This window comes from Chrysemys picta, chromosome 1 (genome assembly GCF_011386835.1).
Source record: "Chrysemys picta bellii isolate R12L10 chromosome 1, ASM1138683v2, whole genome shotgun sequence".
NCBI classification, from domain to species: Eukaryota; Metazoa; Chordata; order Testudines; family Emydidae; genus Chrysemys; species Chrysemys picta.
The window spans coordinates 327,500,330-327,512,536 of NC_088791.1; the positions used below are offsets into that span (position 1 = coordinate 327,500,330).

The window sequence follows — 12,207 nt, forward strand, 5'->3', positions numbered from 1 at the left end:
TGCGCATTCAACTCAGGTCATCTAAGTCTCACTGCAGTGTGAGACCATCATCCACTGTGTGCATGTTTCTATGAGTCTCGATCTATGAACTTTCAACTCTGGTAATTTAAATTTAATTGAGTTTAAATCTGGATTGGGAATTACTAAAAGTAATTCTTGTTTTGAGAAACTGTTCACACCTTAATTTCATGCAGTATCACTTTGTGTGGGAGGCCATAAGATCCAACCCCAGTTTAAAAAAAAAAAAAAAAACGCCTTGGTATTTTGTGGCATAGGGATTGGATTGGGAGTTCGTGGAGTGCAACCTGTCAAGTCTGAGGACTGTCTTTTTTTCCTTGCATTTTATGTTTGATTCAGTGAACAAAGTGGAATGGGAAATAGTCAACTTAAAATCATTCTTGTCTGAAATTTGTCTACACTTATTGCAAATAATAGAGCTTTCTAAAGCTGAAAGATCAGAGACTTAGTCTTTCTAATACATAGTCAGTTAAATTATTATGTAAAGTTTTGCTGTTCTCATATGTGGTCAGTCATTTTCCCCCCATTTACATGGATGTTTCTCACAACCATGAGGGGAAGATGTAAAACCATAACAATTAGCAAGGATGCTTGGGGATCAATACTCAAATCTATTCCTAACTCTTCTCAAACTGAGTGTTTCAAGTTGGCATGTTCCTTTATGTGTCAAAGTAACTTACAATGGCTGACTATTGGAAAAACTTCTTCATAAGAATAAGAACCCAATCCTTCTGCCCTTGATGACAGTGATAGCGTGACTGACGGAGGCCTAGTTTTGTGAATAAAGGCTGCAGGATTTGCCTTGTACACATTGAGACCAAGTATAAACTGTATAATGGTTGTGGCTGACTAAATTTTCAGAGAAAATTCCATTTAGAGAAGTGGGAAGCTGAAGAGTGGAAAACTTTTTGCAGACTGACTACCCTGCTCAAAATAAGGAGAACCAGAGAGCAGACTGTGCATGTTAGAGATTCTTGGGTAAAGGTTACAACTACCCCTTGCACATGTTGCTCAGCTGTGGTTCACTCACAGATGTAATATCAGGCAAACCAAATCCCCCTACCTCTTTTGGCCCGTGTTTGACTGTAATAGCAGTGCTATTTGGCTTTCTCTGCTCTACCCTAATACAGACCTGTCCCCTTAATCTCCTCGGTATGCCAGTTGGCTTTTCTTCATGGTTGTCCTGTCCACTCTCTCATATCTACTCTGAAGGCCTTCTCTCTACCTCTTCCTAATTATCCTCTTCTTTGCAATATCCTTGAAAGCTTGTCCTACCTAATTTCTAATTGTCTTGGGAGGTGTCATTTGAGATCAGACTTTTGCAGGAGTGGCCTCCTCATGTAGGTGCAAGTAGTAGCATTGAAGCCAAGAGAAACTCAAGGTTTTGTGGAGGTAAAAGTCAAAGACCACTTGTAGTCTTCGTATTTTGTGCTATTACATAAACCTAACCAACTCTCTACCATTTTTATTTCAGTGGAGATGACCACAACTTGGATCCTGATCAAGAAGAATTTGGTGCCACAATAGTTGTGAGTAAACCTGAGTTAACTTCACTCCCCGGTGTAACATTTTGAAGCAAATGAACCAAAAGAACAATCAAGCAAAATTAAAATATTTTTGGATTAAATATTTGTTCCTGGAATTAGACTGTATCTGTGGACTATTATATGCCATCTCTGACCCTGCTTCTTAATTTTTTTTAATATCATTTGAAAATTCATGGTTCTGACTTGTTTGTCACCCCAAACAATCCTAAATTGAGGAATACAGTTCCGAGAATTACTCATGGGTAGTTCTTGGGAAATATTGTTCTGCATCTCCCAAAATTATTGGCAAAATCCCACTTCAAATCTTGTCTTTTATAATTGGCTCTTATTCTGATCAGGTTTATATCTTCTATTGACTTAGGAGAACAGCTGTTTCATATTAAGCAGCAAACTTCCAAGCAAGAAAAAATCAAAGACCAAAGCAAAGCATGCAAAACTGATCAGGGAAGATGAAGCGGAGGAAGAACAAGCTGCTGATGGGCCTGGGCCTGTACAGGAGATACTACACAGATCAGAAAACTAGTACATCATGGAATCCCATAAATGCTGGTTGCTGTAACCCTGACTGAGCATACATATCTTCATATGCTGCTCCACTTGGCAACAAAACAGTTTTTGTTTGAAGTGACTATGTTCAGCATTCAACTTAAACTTTCAGTTATTGCAAGTGATTAATCTAGCATCGGCTAGGTTGTAAATGTATAACTTCAGTTTCCTTTGGGTGAGTGTATGATTTGTTTGGCAGTGTCTAGAGATAAAATTGTAAATGTTGCAATAAAAATAGAGTAGTAAAGGAGCTGCTCTTATAAAGCTTTGAGGTTTTAATTTGCTCAGTACTATTTGTGGAAAAGGAAGGTAAAATATCAAATTAACCTCTGAACCAAGTTAGGTAAACATTGCCTTCTGTCACCCTAACCTTAGTTTAAAAAGATCATTTCTGAACAGTCTTCTGCCTCCATAGAAAATAGTAATATAGATTGAAACTTAATGCATATATTCCATACAGAATGTCACTTGCAAAAGCACTCCATTCTTTTGTTTTTTGTCTAACTTGGACAGAAACTTAGAATTCTATGCTGATAATAAAAGGACTCTTTTTTGCAACCCACAACTGATAACCATATGAGTTGTGCTACTTGTAAGCATGGACAATAATTGGAGCACATATATTAATGGTGGTAGAAATGCTGAGTAGAGAATATTATACCTTTTTTCTTTCATTTCTTCTTTATGAAGTCTCAATCTATCATCCCACAATCCATTCAAATTCTAGTGCTAAATGACCCCAAACATCTTATCTAAAAAAAATAAATACATAAGACTTCCTCAGTACTGGTGAAGCTACCAAAAATGTGTGAATAAGGGTTTTAGCAGTTAGAGCACATATAGGACATAATTATTAAATTGTTATAGTGGTATTCAGGGGCCCCAATCTGGAGTGAGATTGTACAAATAAAATCCCAAATGAGGAAATGGTGAGATATTGACAATAATAGAACACAAGCTTGTATATTTTAGCTATGTGTACAGTTTGTAGGCTTCATATCTGTGCTTCTTAAATCTCATGTTGAATCATTTCAGTTGTGGTAGGAACTTCCCTGCTGGTTTGTGGTGTTCAAAATAACCATTTGTGACTTTGCTTTTATCTACTGAATTAGCTATGTAGAATAAAACTGCAAGACAGATTTTTTTTTTTTTTTTTTTTTAGACTGTAGTATCAAACTGTCTCTAATGCTGGTCTGAGATAGCTGCTTGCCTTTTTTTAGGCATGAACGTGACAAACATCCCCTCAGCGTAGCTTGAAAAAATTCATGCTGGATCTGGGAATGGAGTTGTTGCTGGGTAAGGTATTGCAGGTGCCATATATAGTACTTGATCCACCTGACTTCACATTGCAGTTCACATGATGAATTTCTCGGTTCAACTGCTGGGTGATTCACAAATGAACTAAATTCTAATTCTGAACAGAACTGATTAAATATTCCATGAAAAACCGCTTATAACAAATCTAGTATTGGTTAGAGAAATATTAATCTTTAATGTTGAAAACCTGAGACTTCATCTGTCTCTTTTCTATCTCTGCATTTTAGTTCAATTCTCCTTTTTTGGAGAGAGAAAAAGGAACCATTTTAGTTTATTGCTACTGCAAGAGGTAAGTTGCTTTTTTCTTTGTATTCCTTTTCATGATTTTCTTTCAATAAATTGAAATAAACTGTCTGGCTCTTTGAAAAGATACAAAGCACATGTATTCTAAGCTTGCTCGCTTGATACTTGATTTGGTAGAAGGAGTTTGTGTAATGGAAACAGATGAAATGACTTGGCTAAAATTAGTCTGAGATGGGATTAGAACTCGGAACTCTTGATTACAGTAGTGGTCAGACAGTTACATGCAGCTACACTTACACTCGGAAAGCAATACTACAATAACTTGGCATCTGGAGTTAGTTCTCATGCTGCTGTGCTTGTTCAACCTGATACCTTGCTTTCTCAGCTTAAGATTTCTTGTAAATTTACTATCTTCTAAAATCTTTCTTGTCCTCCTGTTCTTTCCCTCAGACTAATATTAGCTTATGCCCTACATTCAGTGTTGACTTCTAATTACATGTAGGATATAATTCTATCCCTGTGCAGGTGTCTTGCTGACTGTAGTATCAGTATTCAAGGGCTTGTGAAGGCTTATTTGGTCCATATAATACTCCTGGGGGAATTCTGCCCCCAAATTAAAAATTCTGTGCATAATATTGTAAAATTCTGCATTTTTTTGTCAAAATAACACTATGTAATCATGCCAGTTTCAATTATTTTGGTAATTTATTTCAAAATATCTATCAGCAACTGTCTGTAACAGTAGACACACATTCCCCCAGGAGTAGAGTATTAAGGAAACACCTATGACAACCCAGTTCCCGTTTCTCTGCCATTTCCTCCTTCTCCTCTCCTCTTCTCTCTTTTCTTCCCCTCTCCCCCCCCCCCCCCCTCCCCCCAGCACAGTAGTGAGGCCAGACACCCACACCCTATCCCCCCAGAGTCCACATGCTGGGCATCCCAAAGTGAGAAACAGACTGATGCTAGTTCCCAGACATTTTTGGAGATTCCTGTATGCCACCACCTTCTTTCAGGGCATGTTGAGAACTGCAGTTGCCAGGAACCCTCTAGCTCCTCCCTCTCCCTCCAGCAGTGTCTTCCACTTGCAAGCTGTACTCTGGGTCCAACAGCCCCTCGTGGTGGCCAGCAGCTTTGCAGCCCATTTCTGTGGAGAAAAAGAAATTCTGTGCGAAAAGCATTATTTTTTGTGCAAATTCTGCATGCACAGTGGTGCAGAATTCCCTCAGGAGTAACATAATGCCATGTTATGGAAATGGGAAGCAGATATAGTAGTGGGGCAGTGCCACTGTAAAGTTAGTCATGACATTTGTTCTAATGACCTAAATTTGACATGCTTAGTTGGATTTCTCTTAAAGCTGGTGTGCTTCAGGAGGATGCAGAGTAGGGTTAGTGACCTGAATTTGCAGGCATTTGAACCAGGGGTTCTGGAGAGAAACCCTAAGGAAAAAATAGCCCCTTAAAGAAATATGTAGGAGGGCTTTTGCCTATAGATAGAGTAAACTATAGATGTGATGTGGGTCAAAATATTCTCAATCTGAGTTTTACCCAAGATAATATATTGCACCCACTAAATCTTGGGGAACCCAAATTGAGAACAGTATTTAAGAACATGAATTCCTTCAGTTTTTGTACTGTTAAACTGAGAGGGGCAGACTAGAAGAATCCATAAACCTTTTGATTGCTTTGGGCATAAGCTTTATGCCCAAATAAATCCCTTAGTCTTTAAGGTGCCACCAGACTCCTTGTTGTTTTTGTGGATACAGACTAACACGGCTGCCCCCTGATACTTACTTTTGCTGTGAGCTTACCTTCAGTAAATAGGATAAGTTCATCACAAGTCCCCACTTCAGCCACTCACTTCAAAACTTCTTTTGTCTTAAGTTTACAAATTTGCCACAATTTGTAAGTCAGAGGTGACAGTTTTGTTTTTATAATCAAAATATTTGTGGGTGAAGGGGGCTAGAAAAGTGAATGCTTCCTGGGAGGGTTATAAAGGCAGGGGGAGGAAGGGGGGGGGGTTGGGGCAGCAATGAGGTGAGAGGGGATAAATGGAGATGGGGGGGTGGGGAGGGGCGCAGATGGGGGAGGCATGGCACCCCCAACCCTCTGCATCCCCTAACAGTGCATGTCCTGTTCCAAAACTACTCCCAAATCACATTTTCCTGTCTAAAAAGAAATCTAAAATTCAATACCAAAACTGTTAACGCAGAGTGGTGGTATGTTGTCCCCTGCAGAACGTTTTGCTGATTAACACTCAAACTTCTGAAAACCAGGAAATGCACAATTAAGGTGTGTTCGTGCATCCCTAACACTGCCCTATTTCAGCAATGCCCCAATATGCCTCATTAAAACACCTATTCTGACAACCCCGCAGTTGTTGAATTATTGCATGGGCAACTATAGCTGCATTTCTTGGTTTTCAGAAGTTTTGAGCTTTTTGCTCAACTCGCTGTTCTGCATGGGGATGACTTACCACCAAGCAACCCTAACTCTGTGCTAATGTAGTCTCTTGCTATTAAATTGGAAATGTAGGTTTGTAGCTGAAGTAAATACTACCGAATATATAACCAACTACTTATTAGAACCAGCTGCATTTGAACAGTGCATAAATATTCTACTCTCAATTAAAGTGAGAAGTCCCGTGGACAGTGTTTAAAAAGTTTGTTTTCCCAGCACATCTCCAGGTTTTGTATTTTGCAGTGGACAAAATCTTGGAGTAAGTGCTAAGAATAAACCCTTCTCTTGCAACCCACAACTCATCAATATATGAGCTGTGTTACTTTTCAGAAGGGACAATCTTTGAATGTGCTTCCAGTAGAACAGAATTTCTATGAGCACTGGAGAACTCCAATCTCTGCTTGTATCAAGTTCAGTCTCTAAAATGGATAATATAAATATTCAGTGTTTGCACTTAGTCCCAGTTACACTGACTTTGTTTTAGGCCCTCCTACTGTAAATTCTGAGGAGACGTGTAGTTGCTCAAATACCATAAATGTCTACAGTCAGCCAATTTGTTGAATTGATAATTCCATAGTCTTGCCTGTTGGCCTTTCTCTTATGTCAGTCTGTTTACTTTAGCAGCTGGACCATGGGAACTTTTTTCCTGCTAGAAAAGGCATAGTATCTACCATTTCAAGGGGAATTGAATAAAACATCAGTTCTGAGTAGGTTGGCCAGCCAATCTATTTCTAGGCGCCCCTCAAATGCAGTTTTAAACAAGTGACTGGCATTTGTTAACCTACCAGTATGAGAAATAATGGCAAAATATATAAACTCTTACATTAGGTGAGCCAATATTGATTATTTGTGTTGATTTCAAAAATAAACAAATTTATGCTTGACTAATGTAAGCTGTGCTGAACAGAACAATGCTAACTTCTAGAAAAGCTTTTTGTTTTTGTTTTTTTCCATTTTAGTTTCTGGAACTTCCAAAATACACTGAAATCAAGATGGAAATACGTAGCTGGTTGAAAAGGGTAAGCTGTGATGCATTCATATTAAATTACTGCATTCAAGTGCGCTAATTTTCTTTAGGGAAATTAAAATTTTGAATGCATGGCTTTTTGGAGAAAGTAGTTACCAAGTGAACTGTTGCACTGTTTTGGTATCTGCATCCAGCAGTATTCTCCTGATGGGGTGTTCAAAAAACAGTGCCACAGTAATCCAGCATCTGGCATCGTTGGTTTTCATGCTGTTATGCTTGTTAAACCTGGTATATCTGTTGGAACATGTAGGTTTAATTAAATTGTAGGCGGTTTTATTCAGAAGCTGGTGAAATAATGTTGCCATTGAAATATTGTGGAAGTGCCAATACAGTATTTTATAAATCACTTACATTTTTCTACTATGAATTTTGCATCAGAATATCTTTGCTTTTTTTTAAAGCATTTCCTATGGCATTCTGACTGTAGACACACGACCTGACTGCAGTCACCGTCAGGAAGATCATCTTCATACTGAGATGGTATGTACAGAAGAAATGTACATATTTGTAATCGTGAAGGAAACTAAGAAAAAGAGCTAGTGTCAAGGTAGGGGTAGGTCAGTTGAAGGTCATGCTCAAGCCTTAAACTGGACTTAAAGCTGCATTTTTTTGTTTAAAGCAGAAGTAAACCCTTATTTTGAAAAGGGACACTATCTTTTTTTTTTTTTTAAACTATAAAGCCACTATATGAGAAGAGCTGGAAGCCCTCCCACAAGTTTCACTTAAGTAGGTGTCATCTAATGACCTTTTCCTACATCTTTCCGTATGCTATGCATTTCTGCAAACTTGGGTGCTGGTTCCACTGAAGATCCTGGTATCCAGTGCCCTAGAATGACTTCTCGCAGACCTGAGCCAATTTGAGCAAGCTGCAGGCTCTGAGGTTGACAACTAATTTTGAAGCTTTTAAAATGTCCCTTTTCCTCTATCTGGATCATTCAACACATTACGTTACTTCAATTTTTGTCAAGGTACTTGCAGTTCATCTTAATCTTTTTACTTCTGGCCTGCAGTAATTTGGCCCTGTCTACTTGGGTAAAAAAAGATGTTGGTTTTTAAAGTTTGTATTGAAAACCTCCCTTTAGCATCTGTGTAGACCCATTTGAACTAGCTGCCTCCTAGTGTACAGTATGACCAGCTCAAACAAATTCAAAGGTGGTGAACTTTCTGCAGAGGTGACAAGGTTACACATCTTTCTTGTGCAGACAGAGCCTTTTAATGCTAAATCTAATAGGGGAAGAATGTCAGTAGTGTACAGACTACTAATTTAGGTGAATAGTTTGGTTTTTTTGTAATATAGTTGACTATCTTTAAAAAGATGAAGAATTTGATAGTTGGGTGAAACTGCCTCGTTACACACCAAGAATAGGCACAATTAACGGTGTGTGTCTGAATTGAGCAACGTGGCTACAGAAGGAACAGGTTGTGCTTCCATCACTGTAAAATGAATTACAGTGGTGACAATGAGACCTGTAACAAACTTGTCTTAAAATGATTTTGAACTTTCTGTCCAGATAGAAGGGTAAATTCAAACATAGGTTCTGAAAAGTGGTCCACTCTATTGAGATTATCATAAAATATCACCTGCTTCAGTTTATTCTGACACTTGGGTTTTTGTCTGCTAGGCCAGCAGTTCTCAACCAGGGGGCCATGACCCCCAGTTTCAGCAGGCTGCAGGGCCCCGCAGCTGAAGCACGAGCCCTTCAACCCCCATTTGGTTGAAACTGGGAGTGGAGTCGTGGTGCGTCCTGGAGGTTTTATAGCATGTTGAGGGGGGCCTCAGAAAGAAAAAGGTTGAGAACCCCTGCCCTGGGCAGCAAAACAAGATCTGTGATTTAGATGTGGTTTAACCATATACTTTCTATAAGAAATCCAGTTAGGTGCAGGTTAGGGATGTAACACCCAGTTAACCAATAACTATTCAACTCCACCCAGGATCCCAGCTGCTGTCCCCCCGCACCCTTAGTTTGCTGATTAAACATTTAACTGGGTAACCAATAGAATTTTAATCTGTTACATGGTTATTGGTTTTTAAATGTTATTTACATCCTAGTGCAGGTTAATATCTAGATACATATGGTGCAGCGTGTATTTTGTCTAAGAAATTGAAGATGGGAATTACAAGACCACTTGTCTCTTCATATCACTTTCTTGGAAGTTGGGCTTTTCATACTTAGGGCCATTTATCTGTATTTGTGGAGTCCTGTTGGAGGATTTAAAGAGGTTTGTTAGCAAGGTTTGGTTCTATAGCTAACAGCGGGGGAGGGGGTCCCATACCTTCAAAAGACTGGATAACAATATATTTTGCAGGGTTACTGTAGCCAGTTTTGCTCCAGGATACTAGGAGGACAGAGTGGGTGAGGTAATATCTTTTATGGGACCAACTTGGCTGTTGGTGAAAGACAAGCTTTTGAGTTTACACAAGACCTGAACAAGAGAGCTCCATGTAAGCTGAAAAGCTTGTCTTTTCCAACAGAAGTTGGTCCAATAAAAGATTACCTCACCCATGTGGTCTCTTTAAATACTTAATGTCGGCATTTGAACTGTAGTTTAGAAGTAATGAAAATGGAAAATTGTGAACGACATCTTGCCTAATACAGATTGAGTAGTAAAACTACTTCTGTAACTATTCCAGGGAAAAGGCAAATTTAAACTGTAGAGGCCGCTTAACTGGCATTGAGTATAACAAACTGAATTCTCTCCCTTTGTTTTCAGGCAGTCCAAATAACTGTGGGGAACACTTGGTCACCAATCGTATTTTCTTCTAGTGTCTTGGTAAGAAATTCTGGTGTGACACCACAAAATTCAAGGAATCCTAAGTATCCGAGGGGTAGCCGTGTTAGTCTGGATCTGTAAAAAGCGACAGTCCTGTGGCACCTTATAGACTAACAGACATATTGGAGCATAAGCTTTCGTGGGTGAATACACGTGCATCTGACGAAGTGGGTATCCACCCACAAAAGCTTATGCTCCAATACATCTGTTAGCCTATAAGGTGCCACAGGACTTTGTTGTGGTATCCTAAAAGTGCTATAAACTTCCTGGTTAAAGGGCGTTGCATGCCTCATTAACTCAAAATTGATTTGCATGCTATAGGATTGGATTATACCAAGGTGTGCAGAATCAGTAGAATCTGCGCTGTTTGTTGGAAAGCAAAAGGCTTCATAGTGAGGATTATCTACAGACCTGTATTCCTCTAGTTTGCTGTTTTGAAAAGCCATATCAAACTCAGTCCTATTAAACTTGCCATCAGATTTTTTTTTGGTACAGGAAGAATTAGAGCTTTATTTTCATTTTAACTGGCATCTGTTTTTATACTGGAAGAAATAGGTGGAGATGTTTCATAAATAGTAAACATTTATTCTGCTCCAGAATATAGAGGATGTTGTGAGGAAATGTTATGATGATTGGCAAAATGTTCAACTGCTCTGAAGAGAGTGAATGACGACAGCCTTTCTGAACACTTGGGTTATGTGGCTTATGTCTATCGTGCTCTAGTTCAGGTACACACTTGCCATTTAATGGTTTAAGCTTACCTTAGTGTCAGACTAAAGGGAAAATCTGCTAGAATCAGGACTACCATGTTTGTCTATTGCCACTGCTCTGTGTATAGAGCAAGTGTTTTTTTTGTTTTTTAAAACTTTACCTTCTGGGTTCTAGTGTTTAGCCCTCCAAAAGTAGGTTTGTGGCCAGTAGTTGCATGGGTGATTTTTTTTTTTTCAGGAAGAACACAGGTGCTTCAGGAATTGTATGGTGGTACAACCCCATTGTTAAAAATTGGTGCTGCTTGTGTTGGTGTTTCTGTGTTGCTGTAAACTGACCTCTCTTTCAGGTGGAGCACATGTTTAAAAAGCAAGGCAAGTGAAGTGATTACAAAGAAGCTTTGTCAACCAGAAATTAGGAGATGCCTGTTCACGAGGTAGGAAATTCTACCCCTTGCCCTTTTTATAAAAATTCAGTGTCTGGTGGCTTTTGGTTTTAAGTAAGAACTTATCTTCTATCAAATGTATTCAATTTGAGAAGCATTTCAGTCTTGGTAAATAATTTTAATTGTAAATATAGAATGAACACCTAGTTTTATCAGTTATCTCTGCACATAAGTGAAGGATTTTTTAACTTCACTGGCATCTCCAACGGACATATACAAAAATATCCAGCTAAATATTAACATACAGAACTACACTTCCCCCTGAAAACTTAATTGCTATTTTTACAAATAAAACCTGAGATGGCTAACTGAAGAAATAGGAGGGAAATTTTTTTGCCTTTTTCAGTCATTTTGTGCAATTGATAGTAGTTTGTGTATAGTCAGTTTCCCTGTCCAGATTAATAATCTGGCTAAAACTAAATCACTGGCCATTAACATCAAGCAGTCTCCAGTTCTAGATTATAACCAGTTCAGTATTAACCTGTCTGGATGGGACATAGAGCAGATGGCAGCTGTTAAATATTTGGGCAGCATCATAGACTGTACTGAAGGATCGTCAAAAGCTGTGGACATGTGTATAGCAGAAGCTAGTGCTGCTGCAGTTTTTGGGCCCTTCAGCAGCCTGTGAGGATGCTGTGATATCAAATTTTTCTAAGCCTGATTTATACAACCACAGTTATATCTGCTCTGGCAGTGAAATGGATTGAGGAAAGCTGAACACCAGATTGACCCTGTTGATTCTCGTAGTTGTCATCCGATGAAGACTTTATATCAAATGGCAGGACAAGATCAGAAATCCATTATAAATCATGGAAAATGCAGGCCTTTACCTCTTCAGTAGGTGTTCCTGTTTGAAGTTATTGTTTAGGCTAGTTGATGCTGACAAAGTCCTATATTGGTAATTACAGAAGCTGTAAGATCTCATCCCTATAGTTCATATTACAGTACCACATAACTGAGGTCTATCCCGATGGAGCCTCTCCTGTAGGTTCATGTCGTTGGAAATACCTCATAGAGCAAACTTGTGGTTTCGCTTTACCCATTGAACTATTTGTTAGCTCTGTGGGATAAAACTGCAAGACAGATTTTAATTGTGTGTGTAACTATTTAACTCCTTCTGGATGGAC

General features: G+C 38.8%; 1 protein-coding gene and 6 non-coding genes across 40 annotated transcripts in view; all 7 read left to right on the forward strand.

Moving 5' to 3' along the window:
* TAF1D (TATA-box binding protein associated factor, RNA polymerase I subunit D) overlaps nt 1-12,207 on the forward strand; it is a 40,089-nt gene that overhangs the window by 7,996 nt on the left and 19,886 nt on the right. For 15 of the 34 annotated variants that reach the window (XM_065581607.1, XM_065581604.1, XM_065581619.1 and 12 more), the window contains 8 exons: nt 1,493-1,547; nt 1,927-2,286; nt 3,332-3,407; nt 3,656-3,717; nt 7,088-7,147; nt 7,557-7,635; nt 9,868-9,927; nt 10,985-11,071. In XM_065581607.1, coding sequence (XP_065437679.1) covers nt 1,493-1,547; nt 1,927-2,088 — 217 coding nt within the window. In that variant the 3' untranslated portion in view covers nt 2,089-2,286; nt 3,332-3,407; nt 3,656-3,717; ... (2 more) ...; nt 9,868-9,927; nt 10,985-11,071. Of the gene's footprint in view, nt 1-1,492; nt 1,548-1,926; nt 2,287-3,273; nt 3,408-3,655; nt 3,718-7,087; nt 7,148-7,556; nt 8,124-8,777; nt 8,894-9,867; nt 9,928-10,875; nt 11,072-12,207 lie in introns of those variants that run through there. The other 19 variants (XM_065581610.1, XM_065581625.1, XM_065581629.1 and 16 more) reach the window with 10 other exon arrangements.
* On the forward strand, nt 3,463-3,535 carry LOC112060038 (small nucleolar RNA SNORD5). The gene has a single exon (XR_002889341.1). It is a non-coding gene; the product is annotated as a small nucleolar RNA SNORD5 (small nucleolar RNA).
* On the forward strand, nt 6,343-6,468 carry LOC112060037 (small nucleolar RNA SNORA40). The gene has a single exon (XR_002889340.1). It is a non-coding gene; the product is annotated as a small nucleolar RNA SNORA40 (small nucleolar RNA).
* Nucleotides 7,264-7,403, forward strand: LOC112060040 (small nucleolar RNA SNORA8). The gene has a single exon (XR_002889343.1). It is a non-coding gene; the product is annotated as a small nucleolar RNA SNORA8 (small nucleolar RNA).
* Nucleotides 8,498-8,633, forward strand: LOC112060042 (small nucleolar RNA SNORA1). Its single transcript, XR_002889345.1, has one exon. It is a non-coding gene; the product is annotated as a small nucleolar RNA SNORA1 (small nucleolar RNA).
* LOC112060033 (small nucleolar RNA Z40) lies at nt 10,546-10,618 on the forward strand. The gene has a single exon (XR_002889336.1). It is a non-coding gene; the product is annotated as a small nucleolar RNA Z40 (small nucleolar RNA).
* LOC112060035 (small nucleolar RNA SNORA18) lies at nt 12,035-12,166 on the forward strand. The gene has a single exon (XR_002889338.1). It is a non-coding gene; the product is annotated as a small nucleolar RNA SNORA18 (small nucleolar RNA).